This window comes from Melospiza melodia, unplaced genomic scaffold (genome assembly GCF_035770615.1).
Source record: "Melospiza melodia melodia isolate bMelMel2 unplaced genomic scaffold, bMelMel2.pri scaffold_114, whole genome shotgun sequence".
Taxonomy (NCBI): Eukaryota; Metazoa; Chordata; class Aves; order Passeriformes; family Passerellidae; genus Melospiza; species Melospiza melodia.
This window is the reverse complement of record NW_026948506.1, coordinates 974,195-1,002,152: the sequence shown is the minus strand read 5'-3', so window position 1 is coordinate 1,002,152 and position 27,958 is coordinate 974,195. Positions and strand designations below refer to the sequence as shown.

At 56.8% G+C, this 27,958-nt stretch overlaps 1 protein-coding gene across 1 annotated transcript in view; it reads right to left on the bottom strand.

Annotated features, from left to right (window-relative positions):
* Window positions 1-1,233: 1,233 nt before the first annotated feature.
* The window catches only part of LOC134433084 (antigen peptide transporter 1-like), a 28,400-nt gene continuing 1,675 nt past the window's right edge, over window positions 1,234-27,958 (bottom strand). The window contains 12 exon segments of the mRNA XM_063181976.1: window positions 1,234-1,271; window positions 2,639-2,819; window positions 6,423-6,559; window positions 9,930-10,089; window positions 10,711-10,884; window positions 12,755-12,964; window positions 13,463-13,591; window positions 17,340-17,537; window positions 17,889-17,948; window positions 19,666-19,878; window positions 19,880-20,012; window positions 27,128-27,233. Of these exon segments, the coding sequence (XP_063038046.1) occupies window positions 1,234-1,271; window positions 2,639-2,819; window positions 6,423-6,559; window positions 9,930-10,089; window positions 10,711-10,884; window positions 12,755-12,964; window positions 13,463-13,591; window positions 17,340-17,537; window positions 17,889-17,948; window positions 19,666-19,878; window positions 19,880-20,012; window positions 27,128-27,233 (1,739 nt within the window).

The following is a 27,958-nucleotide window of genomic DNA, read 5'->3' as shown; positions in this document are numbered from 1 at the left end:
ACACCAGTGACACATCCCAGCGCTCCCAGTGACACATTCCAGCCCCTCCCAGCGCTCCCAGTGCTCCCAGTAACACATTCCAGCGCTCCCAGTGACACCAGTAACACATCCCAGTGCTCCCAGTGCTTCCAGTAACACATCCCAGTGCTCCCAGTGACACCAGTAACACATCCCAGTGCTCCCAGTAACACATTCCAGTGCTCCCAGTGCTCCCAGTGCTCCCAGTAACACATCCCAGTGCTCCCAGTGCTTCCAGTAACACATCCCAGTGCTCCCAGTAACACATCCCAGTGCTCCCAGCGCTCCCAGTAACACATCCCAGTGCTCCCAGTGACACATCCCAGTGCTTCCAGTAACACATCCCAGTGCTCCCAGTGACACCAGTAACACATCCCAGTGCTCCCAGTAACACATTCCAGTGCTCCCAGTGCTCCCAGTAACACATCCCAGCGCTCCCAATGACACCAGTAACACATCCCAGTGACACCAGTGACACATCCCAGTGCTCCCAGTGCTCCCAGTAACACATCCCAGTGCTCCCAGTGACACCAGTAACACATCCCAGCGCTCCCAGTGACACATTCCAGCCCCTCCCAGCGCTCCCAGTGCTCCCAGTAACACATCCCAGTGCTCCCAGTGACACCAGTGACACATCCCAGTGCTCCCAGTAACACATCCCAGTGCTCCCAGTGACACCAGTGACACATCCCAGTGCTCCCAGTAACACATTCCAGCCCCTTCCAGCGCTCCCAGTGCTCCCAGTAACACATTCCAGCGCTCCCAGTGACACCAGTGACACATCCCAGTGCTCCCAGTGCTCCCAGTAACACATCCCAGTGCTCCCAGTGCTCCCAGTGACACATCCCAGTGCTCCCAGTAACACATCCCAGTGCTCCCAGTGCTCCCAGTGACACATCCCAGTGCTCCCAGTAACACATCCCAGTGCTCCCAGTGCTCCCAGTAACACATCCCAGTGCTCCCAGTAACACATCCCAGTGCTCCCAGTAACACCAGTAACACATCCCAGCGCTCCCAGTAACACCAGTGACACATCCCAGTGCTCCCAGTAACACATCCCAGTGCTCCCAGTGACACCAGTAACACATCCCAGCGCTCCCAGTAACACATTCCAGCCCCTCCCAGCGCTCCCAGTGCTCCCAGTAACACATCCCAGTGACACCAGTAACACATTCCAGCTCCTCCCAGCGCTCCCAGTGCGGGCGTGCCCGTGACTCACAGCCCCGGCAGCAGCAACAACAGCGGGGGGGGAACTGGGGGGGACTGGGAGGGACTGGGAGGGACTGGGGGGAACTGGGATGGACTGGGAGGGACTGGGAGGGACTGGGGGGGACTGGGGGGCCCAAAAGGGCCGGGGGGGGGCGGGGAGGGACCCCCAATGTCCCCCCCGTGTCCCTGTCCCGTGTCCGGCCCCCGTCCCCGTCCGTGTCCCCATTGTCCCCAGTGTCCCCCCCCTTTGTCCCCTCCCCCTTTTGTCCCCTCCGTGCCCCCCCCGCCCATCGCGTGTCCCGGCCCCCGCCGAGGAATTTCGGGAGTTTGGGAATTTGGGAATTTTGGAATTTTCTCCATCAACAGCGATGAGATCATGGAGGGGGGGGGGGAAGGGGCGGAGGGGCCCCGCCGGGGGGGGTCCGGCCCCGAATTGTTCCCTTGGTTTGATCGATCGATTGATTGATTGATTGATTGATTGATTTTATTGTTCGATTTAATTCATATCGATCGATTTATTTTATTGTTTGATTTATTTTATCGATTTATTTTATTGCTCGATTTAATTTATTTCGATTGATTTTATCGCTCCGTTGATTTTTTTGTCTAATTTATTTTATTGTTGGATTTATTGACATTTTATTTCATTATTTCGCGCGCTCATTGATGCTCTCGCACTCGGGTCGCTGTCACGGCCCCGGTCCCGAGGTCACCCCGTCCCGGCGGTGTCCCCATCGCTGCCACCGCTGCTGCCACTGCAGTGTCCCCGTGTCACTGTGTCCCCATCCTCAGTGTCCCTGTGTCACTGTCTGTGTCCCCGTGTCCCCATCCTTGGTGTCCCCATCGCTGTCACCGCTGCTGCCACTGCAGTGTCCCCGTCCCTGTGTCACTGTCTGTGTCCCCGTGTCCCCATCCTCGGTGTCCCCTGCTGTCCCCATCCCTGTTGTCACAGTCTCTGTCCCCAGTGTCCCCATTGTCCCCACCCTCGGTGTCCCCCGCTGTCCCCATCCCTGGCACCACCCTCAGTGTCCCCTGCTGTCCCCAGTGTCCCCACCCTCAGTGTCCCCCGCTGTCCCCATCCTCAGTGTCCCCCGCTGTCACAGTCTCTGTCCCCATTGTCCCCGCTGTCCCCGCTGTCCCCATTGTCCCCCGGGGTCCCCCAGGGGACGCTCCCCAGCTCCTCAGTGTCCCCGCTGTCCCCACTGTCCCCATTGTCCCCCGGTGTCCCCCAGGGGACGCTCTCCAGCTCCTCAGTGTGCCCTGCTGTCACAGTCTGTGTCCCCACTGTCCCCATTGTCCCCGCTGTCCCCATTGTCCCCATTGTCCCCCAGGGGACGCTCCCCAGCTCCTCAGTGTGCCCCGCTGTCACAGTCTGTGTCCCCGCTGTCCCCATTGTCCCCGCTGTCCCCACTGTCCCCCGGTGTCCCCCAGGGGACGCTCCCCAGCTCCTTGGCGCTGCCCAGCTCCCGCAGTCGCCCCCCCTCCAGCAGTGCCACCCTCGGTGCCAGCTGTGCCAGGGCCACCCTCGATGTCACCAGCAGCACCGCTGGGCCCTGCCCTGGCCCGCGGCCGCGCAGCAGCTCCTGCTCCACCTGCGGGGACACCGGGGGACATTGGGGGACATTGGGGACACTGGGGACATTGGGGGACATTGGGGACATGGGGGACATGGGGGACATTGGGGACATTGGGGACATTGGGGGACATTAGGGACATTGGAGACATTGGGGACATTGGGGACATTGGGGGACATGGGGGACATGGGGGACATTGGGGGACACTGGGGACACTGGGGACATTGGGGGCATTGCGGACATTGGGGACATGGGGGACATTGGGGACATTGGGGACATTGGGGGACATGGGGGACATTGGGGACATTGGGGACATGGGGGACATGGGGGACATTGGGGACATGGGGGACATTGGGGACATGGGGGACATTGGGGGACATTGGGGACATGGGGGACATTGGGGGACATTGGGGACATTGGGGACACTGGGGACATTGGGGACATGGGGGACATTGGGGACATTGGGGACATGGGGGACATTGGGGGACATTGGGGACATGGGGGACACTGGGGACATTGGGGACATGGGGGACATTGGGGGACATTGGGGACATGGGGGACAATGGGGGACATTGGGGGACATGGGGGACATTGGGGACATTGGGGACATGGGGGACATTGGGGACATTGGGGGACATTGGTGACATTGGGGACATTGGGGACATTGGGGGACATGGGGGACATGGGGGACATTGGGGGACATGGGGGACATTGGGGACATTGGGGACATTGGGGACATTGGGGACATGGGGGACATGGGGGACATTGGGGGACATTGGGGACATGGGGGACAATGGGGGACATTGGGGGACATGGGGGACATTGGGGACATTGGGGGACATTGGGGACATTGGGGACATGGGGGACATTGGGGGACATTGGGGACATGGGGGACATTGGGGGACATTGGGGACACTGGGGACATTGGGGACATTGGGGGACATTGGGGACATGGGGGACATTGGGGACATTGGGGACATGGGGGACATTGGGGGACATTGGGGACATGGGGGACATGGGGGACATTGGGGACATTGGGGGACATGGGGGACATTGGGGACATGGGGGACATTGGGGGACATTGGGGACATGGGGGACATTGGGGGACATTGGGGACATTGGGGACACTGGGGACATTGGGGACATGGGGGACATTGGGGACATTGGGGGACACTGGGGACATGGGGGACATTGGGGACATTGGGGACATGGGGGACATTGGGGGACATTGGGGACATGGGGGACATGGGGGACATTGGGGACATTGGGGGACATTGGTGACATTGGGGACATTGGGGACATTGGGGGACATGGGGGACATGGGGGACATTGGGGGACATGGGGGACATGGGGGACATTGGGGACATTGGGGACATTGGGGACATTGGGGGACATTGGGGGACATTGGGGACATTGGGGACATGGGGGACATGGGGGACATTGGGGGACATTGGGGACATGGGGGACAATGGGGGACATTGGGGACATGGGGGACATTGGGGACATTGGGGACATGGGGGACATTGGGGACATTGGGGGACATTGGGGACATTGGGGACATGGGGGACATTGGGGGACATTGGGGACATGGGGGACATTGGGGGACATTGGGGACACTGGGGACATTGGGGACATTGGGGGACATTGGGGACATGGGGGACATTGGGGACATTGGGGGACATGGGGGACATGGGGGACATTGGGGACATTGGGGACATGGGGGACATGGGGGACATTGGGGACATTGGGGGACATGGGGGACATTGGGGACATTGGGGACATTGGGGACATTGGGGACACCGGGGGACATTGGGGACATTGGGGACATGGGGGACATGGGGGACATTGGGGACATTGGGGGACATGGGGGACATTGGGGACATTGGGGACATTGGGGACATTGGGGACACCGGGGGACATTGGGGACATTGGGGACATGGGGGACATTGGGGACATTGGGGGACATTGGGGGACATTGGGGACATGGGGGACATTGGGGACATTGGGGGACATGGGGGACATGGGGGACATTGGGGGACATGGGGGACATTGGGGACATTGGGGGACATGGGGGACATTGGGGACATTGGGGACATGGGGGACATTGGGGACATTGCGGGACATTGGGGACATTGGGGACATTGGGGACATGGGGGACATTGGGGACATGGGGGACATGGGGGACATTGGGGGGACATTGGGGACATTGGGGACATTGGGGACATTGGGGACATGGGGGACATTGGGGACATTGGGGACATTGGGGGACATTGGGGACATTGGGGACATGGGGGACATGGGGGACATTGGGGGACATTGGGGGACATTGGTGACATTGGGGACATTGGGGACATTGGGGACATTGGGGACATGGGGGACATGGGGGACATTGGGGGACATGGGGGACATTGGGGACATTGGGGGACATTGGGGACATGGGGGACATTGGGGACATTGGGGGACATTGGGGGACATGGGGGACATGGGGGACATGGGGGACATTGGGGACATTGGGGACATGGGGGACATTGGGGACATTGGGGGACATGGGGGACATGGGGGACATTGGGGGACATGGGGGACATTGGGGACATTGAGGACATTGGGGACATGGGGGACATTGGGGACATTGGGGGACATTGGTGACATTGGGGACATTGGGGACATTGGGGACACTGGGGACATTGGGGACATGGGGGACATTGGGGACATTGGGGACATGGGGGACATTGGGGGACATGGGGGACATTGGGGACATTGGGGACATGGGGGACATTGGGGACATTGGGGGACATGGGGGACATGGGGGACATTGGGGGACATGGGGGACATTGGGGACATTGAGGACATTGGGGACATGGGGGACATTGGGGACATTGGGGGACATTGGTGACATTGGGGACATTGGGGACATTGGGGACACTGGGGACATTGGGGACATGGGGGACATTGGGGACATTGGGGACATGGGGGACATTGGGGGACATGGGGGACATTGGGGACATGGGGGACATTGGGGACATTGAGGACATTGGGGGACATGGGGGACATTGGGGACATTGGGGGACATGGGGGACATGGGGGACATTGAGGACATGGGGGACATGGGGGACATTGGGGACATTGGGGACATGGGGGACATTGGGGGACATTGGGGACATGGGGGACATGGGGGACATTGGGGGACATGGTGGGGATGGGGGACACAGCAGGGATGTGGGGACATGGGGACCAAGGGGACATCGGGATTGGGGCCGTGTGGGACAAGGTGACATGAGAATGTGGGACCCAGGGGACATTGGGACCGAGGGGACACCGGGAATTGGGGACCCAGGGGACAGGGGGACACAGGGGACATGAGGATGTGGGACCAGGGGGACAGGGGGACACAGGGGACACCGGGGATTTGGTGGCACAGAAGAGCCCAGGGGACACAGGGATGGGAACAGAGGGGACACAGGGGACACGGGGCATGTGGGGACACGAGGATTGGGGACACGGGGGACACAGGGATTGGGGGACCCAGGGGACAGGGGTACCCAGGGGACACAGGGACGGGGCCGTGTGACACAGGGACACAGGGACAGGGCCGTGTGACACGGGGACAGCGCTGTCACCTACCTGGCACCGCGTCACGGGGTCCAGGGCCCTCGTGGGCTCATCCAGCACCAGCACCTGGGGGTTCCTGAGCAGCGCCCGGGCCAGCGCCACCCCCTGCGCCTGTCCCCCCGAGAGCTGCAGCCCGCGGGGACCCACCTCTGGGGACACAGGGACACCGTGGGGACAGTGTGGGGACAGTGCCACCCCCTGCGCCCGTCCCCCCGAGAGCTGCAGCCCGCGGGGACCCACGGCTGGGGACACAGGGACACCGTGGGGACAGTGTGGGGACAGTGCCACCCCCTGCGCCTGTCCCCCCGAGAGCTGCAGCCCGCGGGGACCCACCTCTGGGGACACAGGGACACCGTGGGGACAGTGTGGGGACAGTGTGGGGACAGTGCCACCCCCTGCGCCTGTCCCCCGGAGAGCTGCAGCCCGCGGGGACCCACCTCTGGGGACACAGGGACACCGTGGGGACAGTGCCACCCCCTGCGCCTGTCCCCCCGAGAGCTGCAGCCCGCGGGGACCCACCTCTGGGGACACAGGGACAGTGTGGGGACAGTGCCACCCCCTGCGCCTGTCCCCCCGAGAGCTGCAGCCCGCGGGGACCCACCTCTGGGGACACAGGGACACCGTGGGGACAGTGTGGGGACAGTGCCACCCCCTGCGCCTGTCCCCCCGAGAGCTGCAGCCCGCGGGGACCCACGGCTGGGGACACAGGGACACCGTGGGGACAGTGTGGGGACAGTGTGGGGACAGTGCCACCCCCTGCGCCTGTCCCCCCGAGAGCTGCACCCCGCGGGGACCCACCTCTGGGGACACAGGGACACCGTGGGGACAGTGTGGGGACAGTGCCACCCCCTGCGCCTGTCCCCCGGAGAGCTGCAGCCCGCGGGGACCCACCTCTGGGGACACAGGGACAGTGTGGGGACAGTGTGGGGACAGTGCCACCCCCTGCGCCCGTCCCCCGGAGAGCTGCAGCCCGCGGGGACCCACGGCTGGGGACACAGGGACACCGTGGGGACAGTGCCACCCCCTGCGCCCGTCCCCCCGAGAGCTGCACCCCGCGGGGACCCACGGCTGGGGACACAGGGACACCGTGGGGACAGTGTGGGGACAGTGCCACCCCCTGCGCCTGTCCCCCCGAGAGCTGCAGCCCGCGGGGACCCACCTCTGGGGACACAGGGACACCGTGGGGACAGTGTGGGGACAGTGCCACCCCCTGCGCCTGTCCCCCCGAGAGCTGCAGCCCGCGGGGACCCACCTCTGGGGACACAGGGACACCGTGGGGACAGTGTGGGGACAGTGCCACCCCCTGCGCCTGTCCCCCCGAGAGCTGCAGCCCGCGGGGACCCACGGCTGGGGACACAGGGACACCGTGGGGACAGTGCCACCCCCTGCGCCTGTCCCCCGGAGAGCTGCAGCCCGCGGGGACCCACCTCTGGGGACACAGGGACACCGTGGGGACAGTGTGGGGACAGAGAGGGGACAGCAAGGGGACACACAGAGACACTGTGGGGACATTGCGGGGACAGCAAGGGGACAGCAAGGGGACATTGGGGGGACACAATGGGGACACATTGGGGACACAATTTTCCCTGCAGGGGGACACCTGCTGTACCTGTGTCATGGGAACAGCAGGGGACACCATGGGGACACTATGGGAACATAATGGGGACACCATGGGGACACCACAGGGACACACTGGGGACACTATGGGAACACAATGGGGACACCATGGGAACACAATGGGGACACCATGGGAACACAATGGGGATACAGGGGGGACACAATGGGGACACCATGGGGACATAATGGGGTCACCATGGGGACACCAAGTGGACACACTGGGGACACTATGGGGACACTATGGGGAGACCTTGGGGACACAATAGGGGAACTGCAGGGGACACCATGGGAACACACTGGGGACACACTGGGGACACCATGGGGACACAATGGGGACACCTTGGGGACACCGCAGGGGACACACTGGGGACACCACAGGGACACCATGGGGACACAATGGGGACACTATGGGGACATAATGGGGACACAATGGGGACACAATGGGGACACAATGGGGACACAATGGGGACAGAATGGAGACACTATGGGGACACAATGAGGACACTGCAGGGGACACAATGGGGACACAATGAGGACACTGCAGGGGACACTATGGGGACATAATGGGGACTCCATGGGGACACCAAAGGGACACACTGGGGACACCACGGGAACACCATGGGGACACAAAGGGGACACTATGGGAACACACTGGGGACACTATGGGGACACCAAAGGGACACACTGGGGACACAAAGGGGACACAAAGGGGACACAATTGGGACACCATGGGGACTCCATGGGGACACCATTGGGACACCTTGGGTACACAAAGGGGACACTACATGGGACACCATGGGGACACTATGGGGACATTATGGGGACATAATGGGGACACTACGGGGACACCATGGGGACACCACAGGGACACCTTGGGGACACAATGGGGACACCATGGGGACACAATGGGGACACAATGAGGACACCATGGGGACACCATGGGGACACAATGGGGACACAATGGGGACACAATGGGGACAGAAAGGGGACATAATGAGGACACAATGGGGACACAATGCGGACACCATGGGGACAGAAAGGGGACATAATGGGGACATAATGGGGACACCATGGGGACACTATGGGGACACACTGGGGACACCACAGGGACACCACAGGGACACCAAGTGGACACACTGGGGACACTATGAGGACACCTGCCGTACCTGTGTCATGGGAACAGCAGGGGACACCATGGGGACACTATGGGGACACAAAAGGACAGCATGGGGACAGCATGGGGACACACTGGGGACATAATAGAGTCACAATGGGGATACAACGGAGACACCATGGGGACACCATAGAGACACTGTGGAGACACTATGGGACATAATGGGGACACCATGGGGACACAATGAGGACACCACAGGGACACAATGGGGACACAATGGGGACACCATGAGGACACAATGGGGACACAATGCAGACAGAAAGGGGACATAATGGGGACACCATGGGGACACAATGAGGACACCTGCTGTACCTGTGTCATGGGAACAGCAAGGGACACTATGGGGACACAATGGGGACACCATGGTGACTCCATGGGGACACCATTGGGACACCATGGGGACACCATGGGGACACTATGGGACACCTTTCATACCTGTGTCATGGGAACAGCCGGGGACAGCATGGGGACACCACGGGGATACCAAGGGGACACAACGGGGACACAATGGGGACACCATGGGGACACAATGAGGACACAACGGGGACACAACGGGGACACAATGGGGACACAATGGGGACACAATGGGGACATAATGGGGACACTGCAGGGGGACACTGCAGGGGGACACCTTGGGGACGCATTGGGGACACACGGGGGACACCTTGGGGACACCATGGGGACACCATGGGGACACCTTGGGGACACCTTGGGGACACCTGCTGTACCTGTGTCGTAGCCCTGCGGCAGGTGCTGGGCCCAGCTGTGCACCCCCACGCGCCGCGCCGCTGCCACCACCGGTGTCCCCTCCCTGTGTCCCCAGCCCAGGCTGATGTTGGCCCTGAGGGTGCGGGACAGGAGGGACGGGCTCTGCAGGACACCGGCCACCTGCGGGGACACGGGGACAGCGTCAGGGTCGGCAGGGACGAGGAGGGGACACCTAGGGACACACGGGGTGGGGGCAGGGTCACGGCGAGGTGACACAGGGGTGGCTGTGAAGAGCTGTTGGGGACACGGGATGGCAATGGGGACGTGTTGGGGACACAGCGTGACACGGCGTCCATGGCTGTGGGGACAATGGGGTAGCCATGGTGACCCACTGGTGACACAGGTGTGGCACTGGTGACACAGGAGGTGGCACTGAGGCACCCATTGGTGACACAGGGGTGGCAGTAGGGACCCATTTGGGGCACAGGAGTGACCTGGGGATGGCAATGGGGACGTGTTGGGGACACAGGGTGACACGGTGGCCATGGCTGTGGGGACAATGGGGGAGCCACGGTGACCCACTGGTGACACAGGTGTGACACTGGTGACACAGGGGGTGGCACTGAGGCACCCATTGGTGACACAGGGGTGGCAGTAGGGACCCATTGGTGACAAAGGAGTGACCTGAGGGTGGCAGTGGGGATCTGTTGAGGACCAGGTGTGGAGACAGGCGTGGCTGTGGGGACCTGTTGGGGACCCAGGGAAGGCCACGGTGACCCGAGGGTGTCCCGCGAGTGTCACCTGCTCGCGCAGCGCGGGCTCCGAGCGCGGGCTCAGGGGGGTCCCGTTGAGCAGCACCGTCCCGGCCTCCAGGGGGCGCAGCCCCAGCGCCGCCGCCGCCAGCGAGCTCTTCCCGCCGCCAGGGGGCGCCAGCACGGCCAGGGCCTCGCCGGGGCGCAGCGACAGCGACACCCCCTGGTGGCGGCAACGGGGATCGCACCCGGCACCGCCACGCGCGACGCGTGTCCCCAGTGTCCCCGGGTCCCCCCGTGTCCCTCCATGTCCTCCCCGTGTCCCTCCATGTTCAGTGTGTCCCCCTGTGGCCCCAATATCCCTCTTGTCCCCTCATAGCCCCAACATCCCCTTGTCCATGTGCCCCAATTTCCCCTTGTCCCACCATGCCCCATGCGCCCCCGTGTCCACAATACCCCCACGTGCCCCTGTCCCATGTGTCCCTCCATGTCCCCAATGTCCCCTTGTCCCCCCATGCCCCATGCGCCCCCGTGTCCACAATACCCCCACGTGCCCCTGTCCCATGTGTCCCTCCATGTCCCCAATGTCCCCTTGTCCCCTTAAGTCCCATGTTTCCCCATGTCCCCAATGTCCCCTTGTCCCACCATGTCCCATGTGTCCCCCCCGTGTCCACAATACCCCCATGTGCCCCTGTCCCATGTGTCCCTGCGTGGCCACAATATCCCCTTGTCCCCCCATGTCCCACGTTTCCCCATGTCCTCCCCATGTCCCCAATATCTTCTTGTCTCCCCGTGTCCCATGTGCCCCAATGTCTTCCTGATGTCACCAAAATCCCCTTGTCCCCCCGTGGCCCCAATATCCCCCTTGTCCCTCCATGTCCCACGTGTCCCCCCATGGCCCCAATGTCCCCTTGTCCCCCATGTCCCATGTGCCCCCCATGTCCCCAATATCTCCCATGTCCCATGTGTCCCCATGTCTCCCCCATGGCCCCAAAATCCCCTTGTCCCCCCATGTCCCCAACGTCCCCTTCTCCCCTCATGTCCCTTTGTGCCTCTGACCCATATCCCCCCAAGTCCCATGTGCCCCCATGTCCTTCCCGTGTCCCCAGTGTCCCCTTGTCCCCCCATGTCCCATGTGCCCCCATGCCCACAATACCCCCATGTGCCCCTGTCCCATGTTTCCCCATGTCCCCGATGTCCCCTTGTCCCCCATGCCCCATGCGCCCCTGTGTCCACAATACCCCCATGTGCCCCTGTCCCATGTGTCCCTCCATGTCCCCAATGTCCCCTTGTCCCACCATGTCCCATGTGTCCCCCAAGTCCCCAATATCCCCCATGTCCCACATGTCCCCCCGTGTCCCCAACACCCCCTTGTCTCCCCGTGTCCCATGTGCCCCCATGCCCACAATATCCTTTCGTCCCCCATGTCCCAAGCGCCCCCACGTCCTCCCCATGTCCCCAATGTCCCCTTGTCCCCCCATGTCTCCCATGTCCCCCCATGTCCCATGTTCCTCCATGTTCACAATACCCCCACATTTCTCCACGTCCTCCCCTTGTCCCCAGTGTCCCCTTGTCCCCCCATGTCCTCCCATGTCCCCAGCGTCCCCTTGTCCCCCATGTCCCTTCATGTGTCCCATGTCCCCGCGGCCCTCCATGTCCCTTGTGCCCATGTGCCATGTCCCCCCATGTCCCCCCATGTTCCCCCATGTTCACAATAGCCCCATGTTTCCCCGTGTCCCCGATGTCCCCTTGTCCCACCATGTCCCATGTGTCCCCTCGTGTCCCCAACATCCCCCATGTCCTCCCCATGTCCATGTTCCTCCATGTTCACAATACCCCCGCCTTTCCCCACGTCCTCCCCATGTCCCCAGTGTCCTCTTGTCCCCCCGTGTCTCCCCGTGTCTCCCATGTCCCCCCATGTCCCATGTTCCTCCATGTTCACAATACCCCCACCTTTCCCCACGTCCTCCCCATGTCCCCAGTGTCCCCTTGTCCCCCCATGTCCCCCCATGTTCACAATACTCCCATGTTCCCCCATGTCCCATGTCCCCCCACGTCCTCCCCGTGTCCCCTGTGCCCCCATGTCCCCCCACCTTGAGGACGGGCTCGGAGCGCCCAGGGTAGGACATCCAGACATCCTTGAGGCACAGCCCTGGAGGGCCCTGTGCGGTGTCACAGCTCCGGGGTGGCACAGGTGACGGTGGCCCCGCGGGTGTCCCCACCTTGGCCTGCTCCAGCAGCTCCAGGAGGGTCTCAGAGGAGCCAACGGACTTGGCCAGGATGGGGACGTACAGCAGGACACCCTGGGGACACGGGGACATGGGGTAACATGGGGTGACAAGGGACACTGGGGACATGGGGACATGAGGGGACATGGGGGAGCTATGGCATGGCCGGGGGACAAAAGGGACATTGGGGACACTGGGGACATGAGGTGACATGGGGGAGCTATGGCATGGCCTGGGGGACAGAAGGGACACTGGGGACATGGGGACAGTGGGACATGTGGGAGGGTGACGGGGACATGGGAGGGGTGATGGGGACATGGGGACATGAGGAGCTATGGCATGGCCTGGGGAACACAAGGGACATTGGGGACATGGGGACATGAGGGGACATGGGGAGCTATGGCATGGCCTGAGGGACACAAGGGACATTGGGGACACAGGAGACAGGGACAGGGACATGGCCAGGAGAACATGGGGACATCACTGTGAGGATGTGGGGACACGGTGACACAGGGAATGGGGTTGGGGACAGACTGGGGACGAGACGGGACACGCTGGGGACACATTTGTCACCTCCACAGCGCGGGTGAAGTTCAGCTGGCACATGAGGATGGTGACCAGCTCCCCACGGGTGACACTGCCCGCAGCCACCAGGCGTCCCCCCAGGAAGAGCAGCGCCAGCTTCAGGGCCAGGGCAGGGAACTGGGGACAAGGGACACACAGGGCGTCACCCCGCCTCCTGTCACCGCGTGTCCCCAGCCCCGTGCCACCGCGTCCCCTTCCCCAGGACACCCATCCCCGTGCTCCTCAAGCCCAGGCCACCACCTTTGGCCATGTCCCCTGGCCCCACGCTGCTGATCCCCATGTCCTGCCACCCCCGTGCCACCACGTCCCTGTGTCCCCATGTCCCCACATCTGCCATCCCTGTGCCACCATCCCCAGTGTCCCCATGTCCCTGTGCCTTCAACCCCCTGCCACCACATCCGACGTGGTGCCACATCCCCGTGTCCCCCATTCCAATGCCATCCCCATGTCCCCTATTCCAATGCCACCACGCTCCCATGTCCCCCAGACCCCTGTCCCCACATCTGCCATCCCCGTGCCACCACCCCCGTGTCCCCATGCCCCCGTGCCTGTGCCTTCATCCCCGTGCCACCACATCCAAGGTGACCTCCTGCTGCCACCTCTCCATGTCCCCAGACCCTGTGCCACTCTGTCCCGTCCCCACATCTCTCATCCCCGTGCCACCACCTCCATGTCCCCTATTCCGAGGCCACCAAATCCCCTTGTCCCCCAGCCCCCTGTCCCCACATCTGCCCTCCCGTGTCCCCATAACCCTGTGCCCATGTCCCCCAGCCCCCTGTCCCCACATCTGCCATCCCCGTGCCACCATTCCCAGTGTCCCCATGCCCCTGTGCCTGTGCCTTCAACCCCCTGCCACCACATCCGACGTGGTGCCACATCCCCATGTCCCCTATTCCAATGCCATCCTCATGTCCCCCATTCCAATGCCACCACGCCTCCCATGTCCCCCAGCCCCCTGTCCCCATCTGCCATCCCCGTGCCACCACCCCCGTGTCCCCATGCCCCTGTGTCTTCATCCCCGTGCCACCACATCCAAGGTGACCTCCTGCTGCCACCTCTCCATGTCCCCAGACCCTGTGCCACTCTGTCCCGTCCCCACATCTCTCATCCCCGTGCCACCACCTCCATGTCCCCTATTCCGAGGCCACCAAATCCCCTTGTCCCCCAGACCCCTGTCCCCACATCTGCCATCCCCATGTCCCCATAACCTGTGCCCATGTCCCCCAGCCCCCTGTCCCCACATCTGCCATCCCCGTGCCACCATCCCAGTGTCCCCACGCCCCTGTGCCTGTGCCTTCATCCCCGTGCCACCACATCCGACGTGGTACCACATCCCCGTGTCCCCTATTCCAATGCCATCCCCATGTCCCCCATTCCAATGCCACCACGCTCCCATGTCCCCCAGCGCCCTGTCCCCACATCTGCCATCCCCGTGCCACCACCCCCGTGTCCCCACGCCCCTGTGCCTGTGCCTTCATCCCCGTGCCACCACATCCAAGGTGACCTCCTGCTGCCACCTCTCCATGTCCCCAGACCTGTGCCACTCTGTCCCATCCCGCATCTCTCATCCCCGTGCCACCACCTCCATGTCCCCTATTCCGAGGCCACCAAATCCCCATGTCCCCCAGCCCCCTGTCCCACATCTGCCCTCCCCGTGTTCCCATAACCCTGTGCCCATGTCCCCCAGCCCCCTGTCCCCACATCTGCCCTCCCCGTGTCCCATAACCCTGTGCCCATGTCCCCGAGACCCCTGTCCCCACATCTGCCATCCCCGTGCCACCATCCCCAGTGTCCCCATGCCCCTGTGCCTGTGCCTTCAACCCCCTGCCACCACATCCGACGCGGTGCCACATCCCCGTGTCCCCCATTCCAATGCCATCCCCCATGTCCCCCATTCCAATGCCACCACGCTCCCATGTCCCCCAGCGCCCTGTCCCCACATCTGCCCTCCCCGTGCCACCACCCCCGTGTCCCCATGCCCCCGTGCCTGTGTCTTCATCCCCGTGCCACCACATCCAAGGTGACCTCCTGCTGCCACATCCCACGTCCCCTCGCCCTTTGCCGCTGTGTCCCCTGTCCCCACATGTCCCATCCGGGTGTCCCCGTGTCCCTGTACCCACGTCTTCATCCCCCTGCCACCAGCTCTCCATGTCCCCTATTCCAATGCCACCACGCATCCATGTCCCCCAGCCCTGTGCCACCACATCCCCATGTCCCCAGCCCCTGTTGCTCACACCCCATTGTCCCCAGTGTCCCCAGTGTCCCCATGTCCCCATTGTCCCCAGTGTCCCCATACCCCGGTGGCCCAGAGCCCGGCCGCGTAGGCCAGCGCCTCCCGCTGCTCCAGCCGGTGTCCCCGTGCCACCATCCCCGTGTCCCCAGTGTCCCCAATGTCCCCATGTCCCCATTGTCCCCAGTGTCCCCGTGTCCCCAGTGTCCCCATGTCCCCAATGTCCCCATGTCCCCATTGCCCCCAGTGTCCCCATTGCCCCCATTATCCCCATGTCCCCAGTGTCCCCAGTGTCCCCATGTCCCCAGTGTCCCCGTGCCCCAGTGTCCCCATTTTCCCCAGTGTCCCCATTTTCCCCATTGTCCCCCATTGTCCCCATGTCCCCATACCCCGGTGGCCCAGAGCCCGGCCGCGTAGGCCAGCGCCTCCCGCTGCTCCAGCCGGTGTCCCTGTGCCACCATCCCCGTGTCCCCAATGTCCCCAGTGTCCCCATTGTCCCCATTTTCCCCATTGTCCCCAGTGTCCCAGTGTCCCCATGTCCCCAGTGTCCCCATTGTCCCCAGTGTCCCCATACCCCGGTGGCCCAGAGCCCGGCCGCGTAGGCCAGCGCCTCCCGCTGCTCCAGCCGGTGTCCCCATGCCACCATCCCAGTGTCCCCATTGTCCCCAATGTCCCCATGTCCCCATTGTCCCCAGTGTCCCCGTGTCCCTAGTGTCCCCATGTCCCCATTGCCCCCAGTGTCCCCATTGCCCCCATTATCCCATGTCCCCAGTGTCCCCAGTGTCCCCATGTCCCCAGTGTCCCCGTGCCCCCAGTGTCCCCATTTTCCCCAGTGTCCCCAGTGTCCCCATGTCCCCATTGTCCCCATTGTCCCCATGTCCCCATACCCCGGTGGCCCAGAGCCCGGCCGCGTAGGCCAGCGCCTCCCGCTGCTCCAGCCGCTGTCCCCGTGCCACCATCCCTGTGTCCCCAGTGTCCCCATGTCCCCAATGTCCCCAGTGTCCCCAATGTCCCCAGTGTCCCCATGTCCCCATTGTCCCCAGTGTCCCCATTGTCCCCAATGTCCCCATGTCCCCATTGCCCCCAGTGTCCCCATTGCCCCCAGTGTCCCCATTTTCCCCATGTCCCCATTGTCCCCATTATCCCCATTGTCCCCATTGTCCCCAATGTCCCCCGTGTCCCCATTTTCCCCAATGTCCCCATTGTCCCCATGTCCCCATTGTCCCCGTGTCCCAATGTCCCGGTGTCCCCAGTGTCCCCAGTGTTCCCATTGTCCCCAGTGTCCCCATACCCCGGTGGCCCAGAGCCCGGCCGCGTAGGCCAGCGCCTCCCGCTGCTCCAGCCGGTGTCCCCGTGCCACCATCCCCGTGTCCCCAGTGTCCCCGTGTCCCCATTGTCCCCATTGTCTCCATTGCCCCCAGTGTCCCCATTATCCCCATGTCCCCAGTGTCCCCAGTGTCCCCGTGCCCCCAGTGTCCCCATTTTCCCCAGTGTCCCCAGTGTCCCCATGTCCCCATTGTCCCCGTGTCCCCATTGTCCCCAGTGTCCCCATTTTCCCCCGTGTCCCCATTGTCTCCATTGTCCCCAGTGTCCCCAGTGTCCCCATTGTTCCCATTGTCCCCAGTGTCCCCATACCCCGGTGGCCCAGAGCCCGGCCGCGTAGGCCAGCGCCTCCCGCTGCTCCAGCCGGTGTCCCCGCGCCAGGTGGTGCCGCACGCGCTCGGTGGCACCGGCCTCGTGCCCGAAGGCCCGCACCGTGCCCATGGCCCCCAGCGCCTCCAGGGCCACCGCCGTGGTGCCGGCCTGGGCCGCGCGCACCCGCCGCGCCAGCTCCTGGGGACACGGGGACACACCGCGGTCACGCTGGGGACACGGGGGACAATGGGGACACACCGCGGTCACGCTGGGGACACGGGGGACACACCGCGGTCACGCTGGGGACACGGGGGACACACCGCGGTCACGCTGGGGACAATGGGGACACGGGGGACACTGGGGACACGGGGTCACGCTGGGGACACTGGGGACACTGGGGACAATGGGGACACGGGGGACACACCGGGGTCACGCTGGGGACACGGGGACACGGGGGACACTGGGGACACGGGGTCACGCTGGGGACACGGGGGACAATGGGGGACACGGGGACACACCGCGGTCACGCTGGGGACAATGGGGACACACCGGGGTCACGCTGGGGACAATGGGGGACACGGGGGACAATGGGGACACACCGGGGTCACGCTGGGGACACGGGGGACACAGGGGACAATGGGGACACACCGGGGTCACGCTGGGGACAACGGGACACACTGGGGACGATGGGGACAAGGGGTCACACTGGGGACACAGGGAACAATGGGTCACACTGGGGTCACTGGGGACAGTGGGACAAAGGGTCACACTGGGGGACACTGGGGACAAGGGGTCACACTGGGTGACACTGGGGACACACTGGGGACACTGGGGACACGGGGTCACACTGGGGACACGGGGTCACACTGGGGACACGGGGTCACCGTGGGGGCACCACAAGGATGGGAGGACATGAGGTGGCATGGGACAGGGAGCCACCTCGGGGTCACCATGGGGACAGGGAGGGGACAATGGGGACAGGGAGGTGACAGGGAGGTGACAATGGGGACAGGGAGGGGACAATGGGCACAGGGAGGGGACAATGGGGACAGGGAGGTGACAATGGGCACAGGGAGGGGACAATGGGGACAATGGGGACAGGGAGGGACAATGGGCACAGGGAGGTGACAATGGGGACAGGGAGGGGACAATGGGCACAGGGAGGTGACAATGGGGACAGAAGGGTGACAATGGGCACAGGGAGTGACAATGGGGACAGGGAGGAGACAATGGGGACAGGGAGGGGACAATGGGGACAGGGAGGGGACAATGGGGACAGGGAGGTGACAGGGAGGTGACACCTGGGACAAAGAGGTGACAATGGGGATGAGGAGGTGACAATGGGGACAAGACGGTGACAATGGGGACAGGGAGGTGACAATAGTGACATAGAGGTGACACTGGTGACACAGAGGTGACAGGGAAGTGACAGTGGTGACACAGAGGTGACAATGAGCACACAGAGGTGACAATGGTGACACAGGTGACACCGGTGACACGGAGGTGACACAGAGGTGACACAGAGGTGACAAGAGGTGACATTGAGGATAGGGAGGTGACACTGGTGACACTGGTGACAATGGTGACACAGAGGTGACACAGAGGTGACAGAGAGGTGACACAGGTGACACAGGTGACAATGGTGACACACAGGTGACACCGGTGACACGGAGGTGACAATGAGAACACAGAGGTGACAATGGTGACACAGAGGTGACACAGAGGTGACACGGAGGTGACAATGAGAACACAGAGGTGACAACGGTGACACAGGTGACACAGGTGACACCGGTGACACCGAGGTGACACGGAGGTGACAGAGAGGTGACACAGGTGACACAGGTGACAATGGCGACACACAGGTGACACCGGTGACACGGAGGTGACACAGAGGTGACAATGAGAACACAGAGGTGACAATGGTGACACAGAGGGGACACAGAGGTGACACAGGTGACACCGGTGACACAGAGGTGACACAGAGGTGACACGGAGGTGACAATGAGAACACAGAGGTGACAACGGTGACACAGGTGACACAGGTGACACCGGTGACACCGAGGTGACACGGAGGTGACAGAGAGGTGACACAGGTGACACAGGTGACAATAGCGACACACAGGTGACACCGGTGACACGGAGGTGACACAGAGGTGACAATGAGAACACAGAGGTGACAATGGTGACACAGAGGGGACACAGAGGTGACACAGGAGACACCGGTGACACAGAGGTGGCACAGAGGTGACACAGGTGACACAGGTGACACAGAGGTGACACGGAGGTGACCCAGGGGTGCCCGCGGCGACACGGACGGCGTCCTTACCTGCTGCACCCGGGCCACGGCGCGCGGCAGCAGCAGGAGCAGCGGCAGCGCCAGCGCCGTCAGCAGCCCCAGCGCCGGGGACAGCCAGGCCACCGCGGCCAGCAGCGCCGCCGCCCGCGTCACCGCCCACAGCGCCGGCACCAGCGCGTCCGCCAGCGCCGCGTGCGCCGCCTCCGCGTCCCCGGTCAGCCGCGCCGCCACCAGCGCCCGCCGTGTCCCCCAGGGCGCCGCCCGCGCCGGGCACGGCCCCGCGCAGCACCGCCGACACCGCGCCGCGCTGCAGCCGCGCCCGCGCCCGCGACAGCGCCAGCGCCGCCGAGGAGTCGCAGGCCAGCTCCGACAGCGCGCTGCGGGGACGGGCGGACGGACGGACAGACAGACAGACAGAGAGAGGGGGTAGAAACGAAAAAACACAACAGTTATTTTGGGGGAAACAAAAAAAAAAAAAAGAGTTGCAAATCCAGTTAAACCAGTTACCGCTAAAGTAAAGTTCTAACGGTTTGCGACTGTCGTCATCGGTTTGCGATTGTCATAATCGGTTTGATATCGTCATCATTGGTTTGATATCGTCATCATCAGTTTGCTATTGTCGTCATCGGTTTGCTATTGTCGTCATCGGTTTGATATCGTCATCATTGGTTTGCTATCGTCATCATCGGTTTGATATCGTCACCATCGGTTTGATATCGTCACCATCGGTTTGATATCGTCATCATCGGTTTGATATCGTCACTATCGGTTTGATATCGTCATCATTGGTTTGATATCGTCACCATCGGTTTGATATCGTCACTATCGGTTTGCTATCGTCACCATCGGTTTGATATCGTCACCACTGGTTTGATATCGTCACTATCGGTTTGATATCGTCATCATCGGTTTGATATCGTCACTATCGGTTTGATATCGTCATCATCGGTTTGATATCGTCACTATCGGTTTGATATCCTCATCATTGGTTTGATATCGTCACCATCGGTTTGATATCGTCACTATCGGTTTGCTATCGTCACCATCGGTTTGATATCGTCACCATCGGTTTGATATCGTCACCATCGGTTTGATATCGTCACCATCGGTTTGCTATTTTCACCATCGGTTTGATATCGTCACCACCGGTTTGATATCGTCACCATCGGTTTGATATCGTCACCATCGGTTTGATATCGTCACTATCGGTTTGCTATCGTCATCATCGGTTTGATATCGTCACCACCGGTTTGATATCGTCACCATCGGTTTGATATCGTCACCATCGGTTTGATATCGTCACCACCAGTTTGATATCGTCATCATTGGTTTGATATCGTCATCATCGGTTTGCTATCGTCATCATTGGTTTGCTATCGTCACCACCGGTTTGATATCGTCACTATCGGTTTGATATCGTCATCATCGGTTTGATATCGTCACCATCGGTTTGATATCGTCACTATCGGTTTGATATCGTCACCATCGGTTTGCTATCGTCACCATCGGTTTGATATCGTCACCACCGGTTTGATATCGTCACTATCGGTTTGATATCGTCATCATTGGTTTGCTATCGTCACCACCGGTTTGATATCGTCACCATCGGTTTGATATCGTCACCATCGGTTTGATATCGTCACCATCGGTTTGCTATCGTCACCATCGGTTTGATATCGTCACCATCGGTTTGATATCGTCATCACCGGTTTGCTATCGTCATTGTCGGTTTGATATCGTCATCACCGGTTTGATATCGTCATCATCGGTTTGTGATTGTCACCATCGGTTTGATATCGTCACCATGGGTTTGCTGTTGTCGTCACCGCTGGTTTTTTGCCAAACGCTCCCTTTGTGTCAGCGCGGCCCTGCCTGGCGCTAAGGGCATGGTTTCTTCTCCCCACAAAGTGACAGGAGGGGACACGGGGGACGTGGCAGGGGGTGGCATCGGAGAAAGTGCAAAACAACCTCGAGGCCGGCGTGCCGTGGGAAGCAACGCCACCAAACTCAGCGAGAAGAGCCCAAAAACAACGAGCCAACAGAGAATTGAGAGATCAGGGAGATGTCTGGAGGAAAAGAGCCCAAAAACAACGAGCCAACGCAGAATTGAGAGATCAGAGAGATGTCTGGAGGAAAAGAGCCCAAAAACAACGAGCCAACGCAGAATTGAGAGATCAGAGAGATGTCTGGACACAAAAAGAGCCCAAAAACAACGAGCCAATAGAGAATTGAGAGATCAGGGAGATGTCTGGAGGAAAAGAGCCCAAAAACAACGAGCCAACGCAGAATTGAGAGATCAGAGAGATGTCTGGACACAAAAAGAGCCAAAAACAACGAGCCAACGCAGAATTGAGAGATCAGAGAGATGTCTGGAGGAAAAGAGCCCAAAAACAACGAGCCAACGCAGAATTGAGAGATCAGAGAGATGTCTGGACACAAAAAGAGCCCAAAAACAACGAGCCAACGCAGAATTGAGAGATCAGAGAGATGTCTGGACACAAAAAGAGCCCAAAACAACGAGCCAACGCAGAATTGAGAGATCAGAGAGATGTCTGGAGGAAAAGAGCCCAAAAACAACGAGCCAACGAAGAACTGAACAATCAGAGAGATGTCTGGAGGAAAAGAGCCCAAAAACAACGAGCCAACGCAGAATTGAGAGATCAGAGAGATGTCTGGACAAAAAGAGCCCAAAAACAACGAGCCAACAGAGAATTGAGAGATCAGAGAGATGTCTGGAGGAAAAGAGCCCAAAAACAACGAGCCAACGCAGAATTGAGAGATCAGAGAGATGTCTGGACACAAAAAGAGCCCAAAAACAACGAGCCAACGCAGAATTGAGAGATCAGAGAGATGTCTGGGGGAAAAGAGCCCAAAAACAACGAGCCAACGCAGAATTGAGAGATCAGAGAGATGTCTGGGCAAAAAGAGCCCAAAAACAACGAGCCAACGCAGAATTGAGAGATCAGAGAGATGTCTGGACACAAAAAGAGCCCAAAAACAACGAGCCAACGCAGAATTGAGAGATCACAGAGATGTCTGGGCAAAAAGAGCCCAAAAACAACGAGCCAACAGAGAATTGAGAGATCAGGGAGATGTCTGGAGGAAAAGAGCCCAAAAACAACGAGCCAACGCAGAATTGAGAGATCAGAGAGATGTCTGGACACAAAAAGAGCCCAAAAACAACGAGCCAACGCAGAATTGAGAGATCAGGGAGATGTCTGGGCAAAAAGAGCCCAAAAACAACGAGCCAATAGAGAATTGAGAGATCACAGAGATGTCTGGAGGAAAAAAACCCAAAAGTTGTCAACACGGGGTGCGAACGCGCCGCTCTTGTTATAAACAAAAAAAATCTGCCAATTTTTTTTTTTGGGGGGGGAAAAAGGGGAATCCACAAAATTGGAAGGTTTTGGGGAAAAAGAGGCAGGCCCCAGAGACAGCAGAACTGTGAGCAGAGCTAAAGCAGCAGCCATGAGACAGATGAGGAGAAAAATCATGTGAAAAACAGAAAAGTAACGAAATAAAATAAAATAAATAAAATAAAATAAAATAACATAAAATAAAATAAAATAAAATAAAATATCATAAAATAAAATAAAATAAAATAAAATAAAATAAAATAAAATAACATAAAATAAAATAAAATAAAATAAAATAACATAAAATGAAATAAAATAAAATAAAATAAAATAAAATAAAATAAAATAAAATAAAATAACATAAAATAAAATAACATAAAATAAAATAAAATAAAATAAAATAACATAAATTAAAATAAAATAAAATAACATAAAATAAAATAAAATAAAATAAAATAAAATAAAATAAAATAAAATAAAATAAAATAAAATAAAATAAAATAAAATAAAATAAAATAAAGAAGAATGGCCTGTGTATTAGTGCTTGTCTGAACAGCTCTCCAAGCCACAGAAAGTTTATCTGGCAACGTCCCGTGGGTGCCACAGCCCAGCTGGGCGATGGCACTGCGGGGATGGATGGACAGAGGGGGCAGCGGGGTTAGAAATCAAAAATCTGACAATTTTTTTGGGGGGCAAAAAAAAGGGTTTCAGAACCTTGACGGTGTTCACAGGGGTCTTATGTTGAAGGAAAGGAGGAAAATCTGACTCCGTAATTCAGACGGCTTGATCTGTTATTTTATGATATATATCACGTTAAAACTGTACTAAAAGAACAGAGGAAAAGGATTTCATCACAAGGAATAGCAAAGAATGATAACAAAGGTTTGTGGCTCGCACAGGGAGTCTGGGATTGGCCATTAATTAGGAACAACCACACGAGGCCAATCCCAGGTGCACCTGCTGCGTCCCACAGCAGCAGATAAATAATAAAAGTGCTTTAATAAAATAAAATAAAATAAAATAAAATAATAAAATAAAAATGCTTTAATAGAAGCATTAAAAGGAGAAAAAGTCTCCTGCCCTGTTTATTTCAGTGATCACATTTAATAAAGGCATTAAAAGGAGAAAAAGTCCCTGCCCTGTTTATTTCACTGATCACGTTTAATAAAGGCATTAAAAAGAGAAAAATGCCCTGCCCTGTTTATTTCACTGATCACATTTAATAAAGGCATTAAAAAGAGAAAAATCCCCTGCTCTATTTCACTGATCACATTTAATAAAAACATTAAAAAGAGAAAAATGCCCTGCCCTGTTTATTTCAGTGATCACTTTTAATAAAAGCATTAAAAAGAGAAAAATGCCCTGCCCTGTTTATTTCAGTGATCACGTTTAATAAAGGCATTAAAAAGAGAAAAAACCCCTGCCCTGTTTATTTCACTGATCACATTTAATAAAGGCATTAAAAAGAGAAAAATGCCCTGCCCTGTTTATTTCACTGATCACATTTAATAAAGGCATTAAAAAGAGAAAAATGCCCTGCCCTGTTTATTTCACTGATCACATTTAATAAAGGCATTAAAAAGAGAAAAATCCCCTGCTCTATTTCACTGATCACATTTAATAAAAACATTAAAAAGAGAAAAATGCCCTGCCCTGTTTATTTCACTGATCACATTTAATAAAGGCATTAAAAAGAGAAAAAACCCCTGCCCTGTTTATTTCACTGATCACATTTAATAAAGGCATTAAAAAGAGAAAAACCTCCTGCCCTGTTTATTTCACTGATCACGTTTAATAAAAGCATTAAAAAGAGAAAAACCTCCTGCCCTGTTTATTTCACTGATCACTTTTAATAAAGGCATTAAAAAGAGAAAAATGCCCTGCGCTATTTCAGTGATCACGTTTAATAAAGGCATTAAAAAGAGAAAAATGCCCTGCCCTGTTTATTTCACTGATCACATTTAATAAAAGCATTAAAAAGAGAAAAACCTCCTGCCCTGTTTATTTCCCTGTTTATTCACATTTAATAAAGGCATTAAAAGGAGATAAAACCCCTGCTCTATTTCAGTGATCACATTTAATAAAGGCATTTAAAAGGAGATAAAACCTCCTGCCCTGTTTATTTCACTGATCACGTTTAATAAAGTCATTGAAAGGAGAAAAAGTCCCTGCCCTGTTTCAGTGATCACGTTTAATAAAGGCATTTAAAGGAGATAAAGTCTCCTGCCCTGTTTATTTCCCTGTTTATTCACATTTAATAAAAGCATTAAAAAAAGAAAAATGCCCTGCCCTGTTTATTTCAGTGATCACGTTTAATAAAAGCATTGAAAGGAGATAAAATCCCCTGCCCTGTTTATTTCACTGATAACATTTAATAAAGGCATTAAAAAGAGAAAAAACCCCTGCCGTGTTTATTTCACTGATCACTTTTAATAAAGGCAGTTAAAGGAGAAAAGGTCCCTGCCCTATTTCAGTGATCACATTTAATAAAAGCATTAAAAGGAGAAAAATGCCCTGCGCTATTTCAGTGATCACTTTTAATAAAGGCATTAAAAAGAGAAAAACACCCTGCCCTGTTTATTTCAGTGATCACATTTAATAAAGGCATTTAAAGGAGATAAAACCCCTGCCCTGTTTATTTCACTGATCACATTTAATAAAGGCATTGAAAGGAGAAAAACGCCCTGCCCTATTTCACTGATTACGTTTAATAAAGGCATTAAAAAGAGAAAAATGCCCTGCTCTATTTCAGTGATGACATTTAATAAAGGCATTAAAAAGGAGAAAAAGTCCCTGCCCTGTTTCAGTGATCACGTTTAATAAAGGCATTTAAAGGAGATAAAACCCCTGCCCTGTTTATTTCCCTGTTTATTCACATTTAATAAAAGCATTAAAAAGAGAAAAACGCCCTGCCCTGTTTATTTCAGTGACCACTTTTAGTAAGGGCATTAAAAGGAGAAAAATGCCCTGCTCTATTTCACTGATCACATTTAATAAAAGCATTAAAAAGGAGATAAAACCTCCTGCCCTGTTTATTTCAGTGATCACATTCAATAAAGGCATTAAAAAGAGAAAAATCCCCTGCCCTGTTTATTTCACTGATCACTTTTAATAAAGGCAGTTAAAGGAGAAAAGGTCCCTGCCCTATTTCAGTGATCACATTTAATAAAAGCATTAAAAGGAGAAAAATGCCCTGCACTATTTCAGTGATCACTTTTAATAAAGGCATTAAAAGGAGAAAAATGCCCTGCCCTGTTTATTTCACTGATCACGTTTAATAAAGTCATTGAAAGGAGAAAAATGCCCTGCTCTATTTCAGTGATCACATTTAATAAAGGCATTTAAAAGGAGATAAAACCTCCTGCCCTGTTTATTTCACTGATCACGTTTAATAAAGGCATTAAAAGGAGAAAAAGTCCCTGCCCTGTTTCAGTGATCACGTTTAATAAAGGCATTTAAAGGAGATAAAGTCTCCTGCCCTGTTTATTTCCCTGTTTATTCACATTTAATAAAAGCATTAAAAAGAGAAAAATGCCCTGCCCTGTTTATTTCAGTGATCACGTTTAATAAAAGCATTGAAAGGAGATAAAATCCCCTGCCCTGTTTATTTCACTGATAACATTTAATAAAGGCATTAAAAAGAGAAAAAACCCCTGCCGTGTTTATTTCACTGATCACTTTTAATAAAGGCAGTTAAAGGAGAAAAGGTCCCTGCCCTATTTCAGTGATCACATTTAATAAAAGCATTAAAAGGAGAAAAATGCCCTGCTCTATTTCAGTGATGACATTTAATAAAGGCATTAAAAAGGAGATAAAACCTCCTGCCCTGTTTATTTCACTGATCACATTTAATAAAGGCACTTAAAGGAGATAAAACCCCTGCCCTGTTTATTTCACTGATCACATTTAATAAAGGCATTAAAAAGAGAAAAATGCCCTGCCTTATTTCACTGATCACATTTAATAAAGGCATTAAAAAGGAGATAAAACCTCCTGCCCTGTTTATTTCAGTGATCACGTTTAATAAAGGCATTAAAAGGAGATAAAACCTCCTGCCCTGTTTATTTCCCTGTTTATTCACATTTAATAAAAGCGTGAAAAAGAGAAAAACGCCCTGCCCTGTTGGTTTCACCCACCTGGCGAGCCCCACCAGCACCAGGGGCCACACGGCGGCCGCCGGCTCCTCCTCCGGTGCCACCCGGTCGGTGACACGGCCCGTGAAGTAGGGGGCGGCCACCTCACCTGCGGGGACACGGCGGGGTCACGGCGGGGACCCCCGAACTGGGGGCAGAGAGCTGCAAATGGCATCCTGACCGCTCCCAAATTGTGTGATCGGCCCCAAAATTGGATCCTGATTCACCAAACTGGGTGCTCAAAACCTCTGAATTGGGTCCTGACCCTCAAATCGATCCTGACCACTCCCAAAATTGTGTGATCGGCCCCAAAATCGGATCCTGATTCACCAAACTGGGTGCTCAAAATCTCTAAATTGGGTCCTGACCCTCAAACTGGGTCCTGACCCTCAAATTGGGTCCTGACCCCTCAGATTGGCCTTGCAACCCCCCCAAACTGGGTCCTGGAACCCCCAGTTATGTCCAAACCCTTTAAATTGGATCCCAAAGCCCCTCAAGGGGGTCCTGCCATCTCCAAACCCTCCAAATCAGACCCCAAATCTCCTCAAATCGATCCTGACCACTCCAAAACTGTGTGATCGGCCCCAAAACTGGATCCTGATTCTCCAAACCGGGTGCTCAAAATCTCTAAATTGGGTCCTGACCCACAAATTGGGTCCTGACCCCTCAAATTGGGTCCTGACCTCTCAAATTGGGTCCTGACCTCGCTCCAATCAGATCCAAATCCCCCAAATTGGGTCCTGAAACCTCAAACTGGCCTTGCAACCCCCCCAAACTGGGTCCTGGAACCCCCAGTTATGGCCAAAGCCTCCAAAACGGATTCCAAAACCTCTC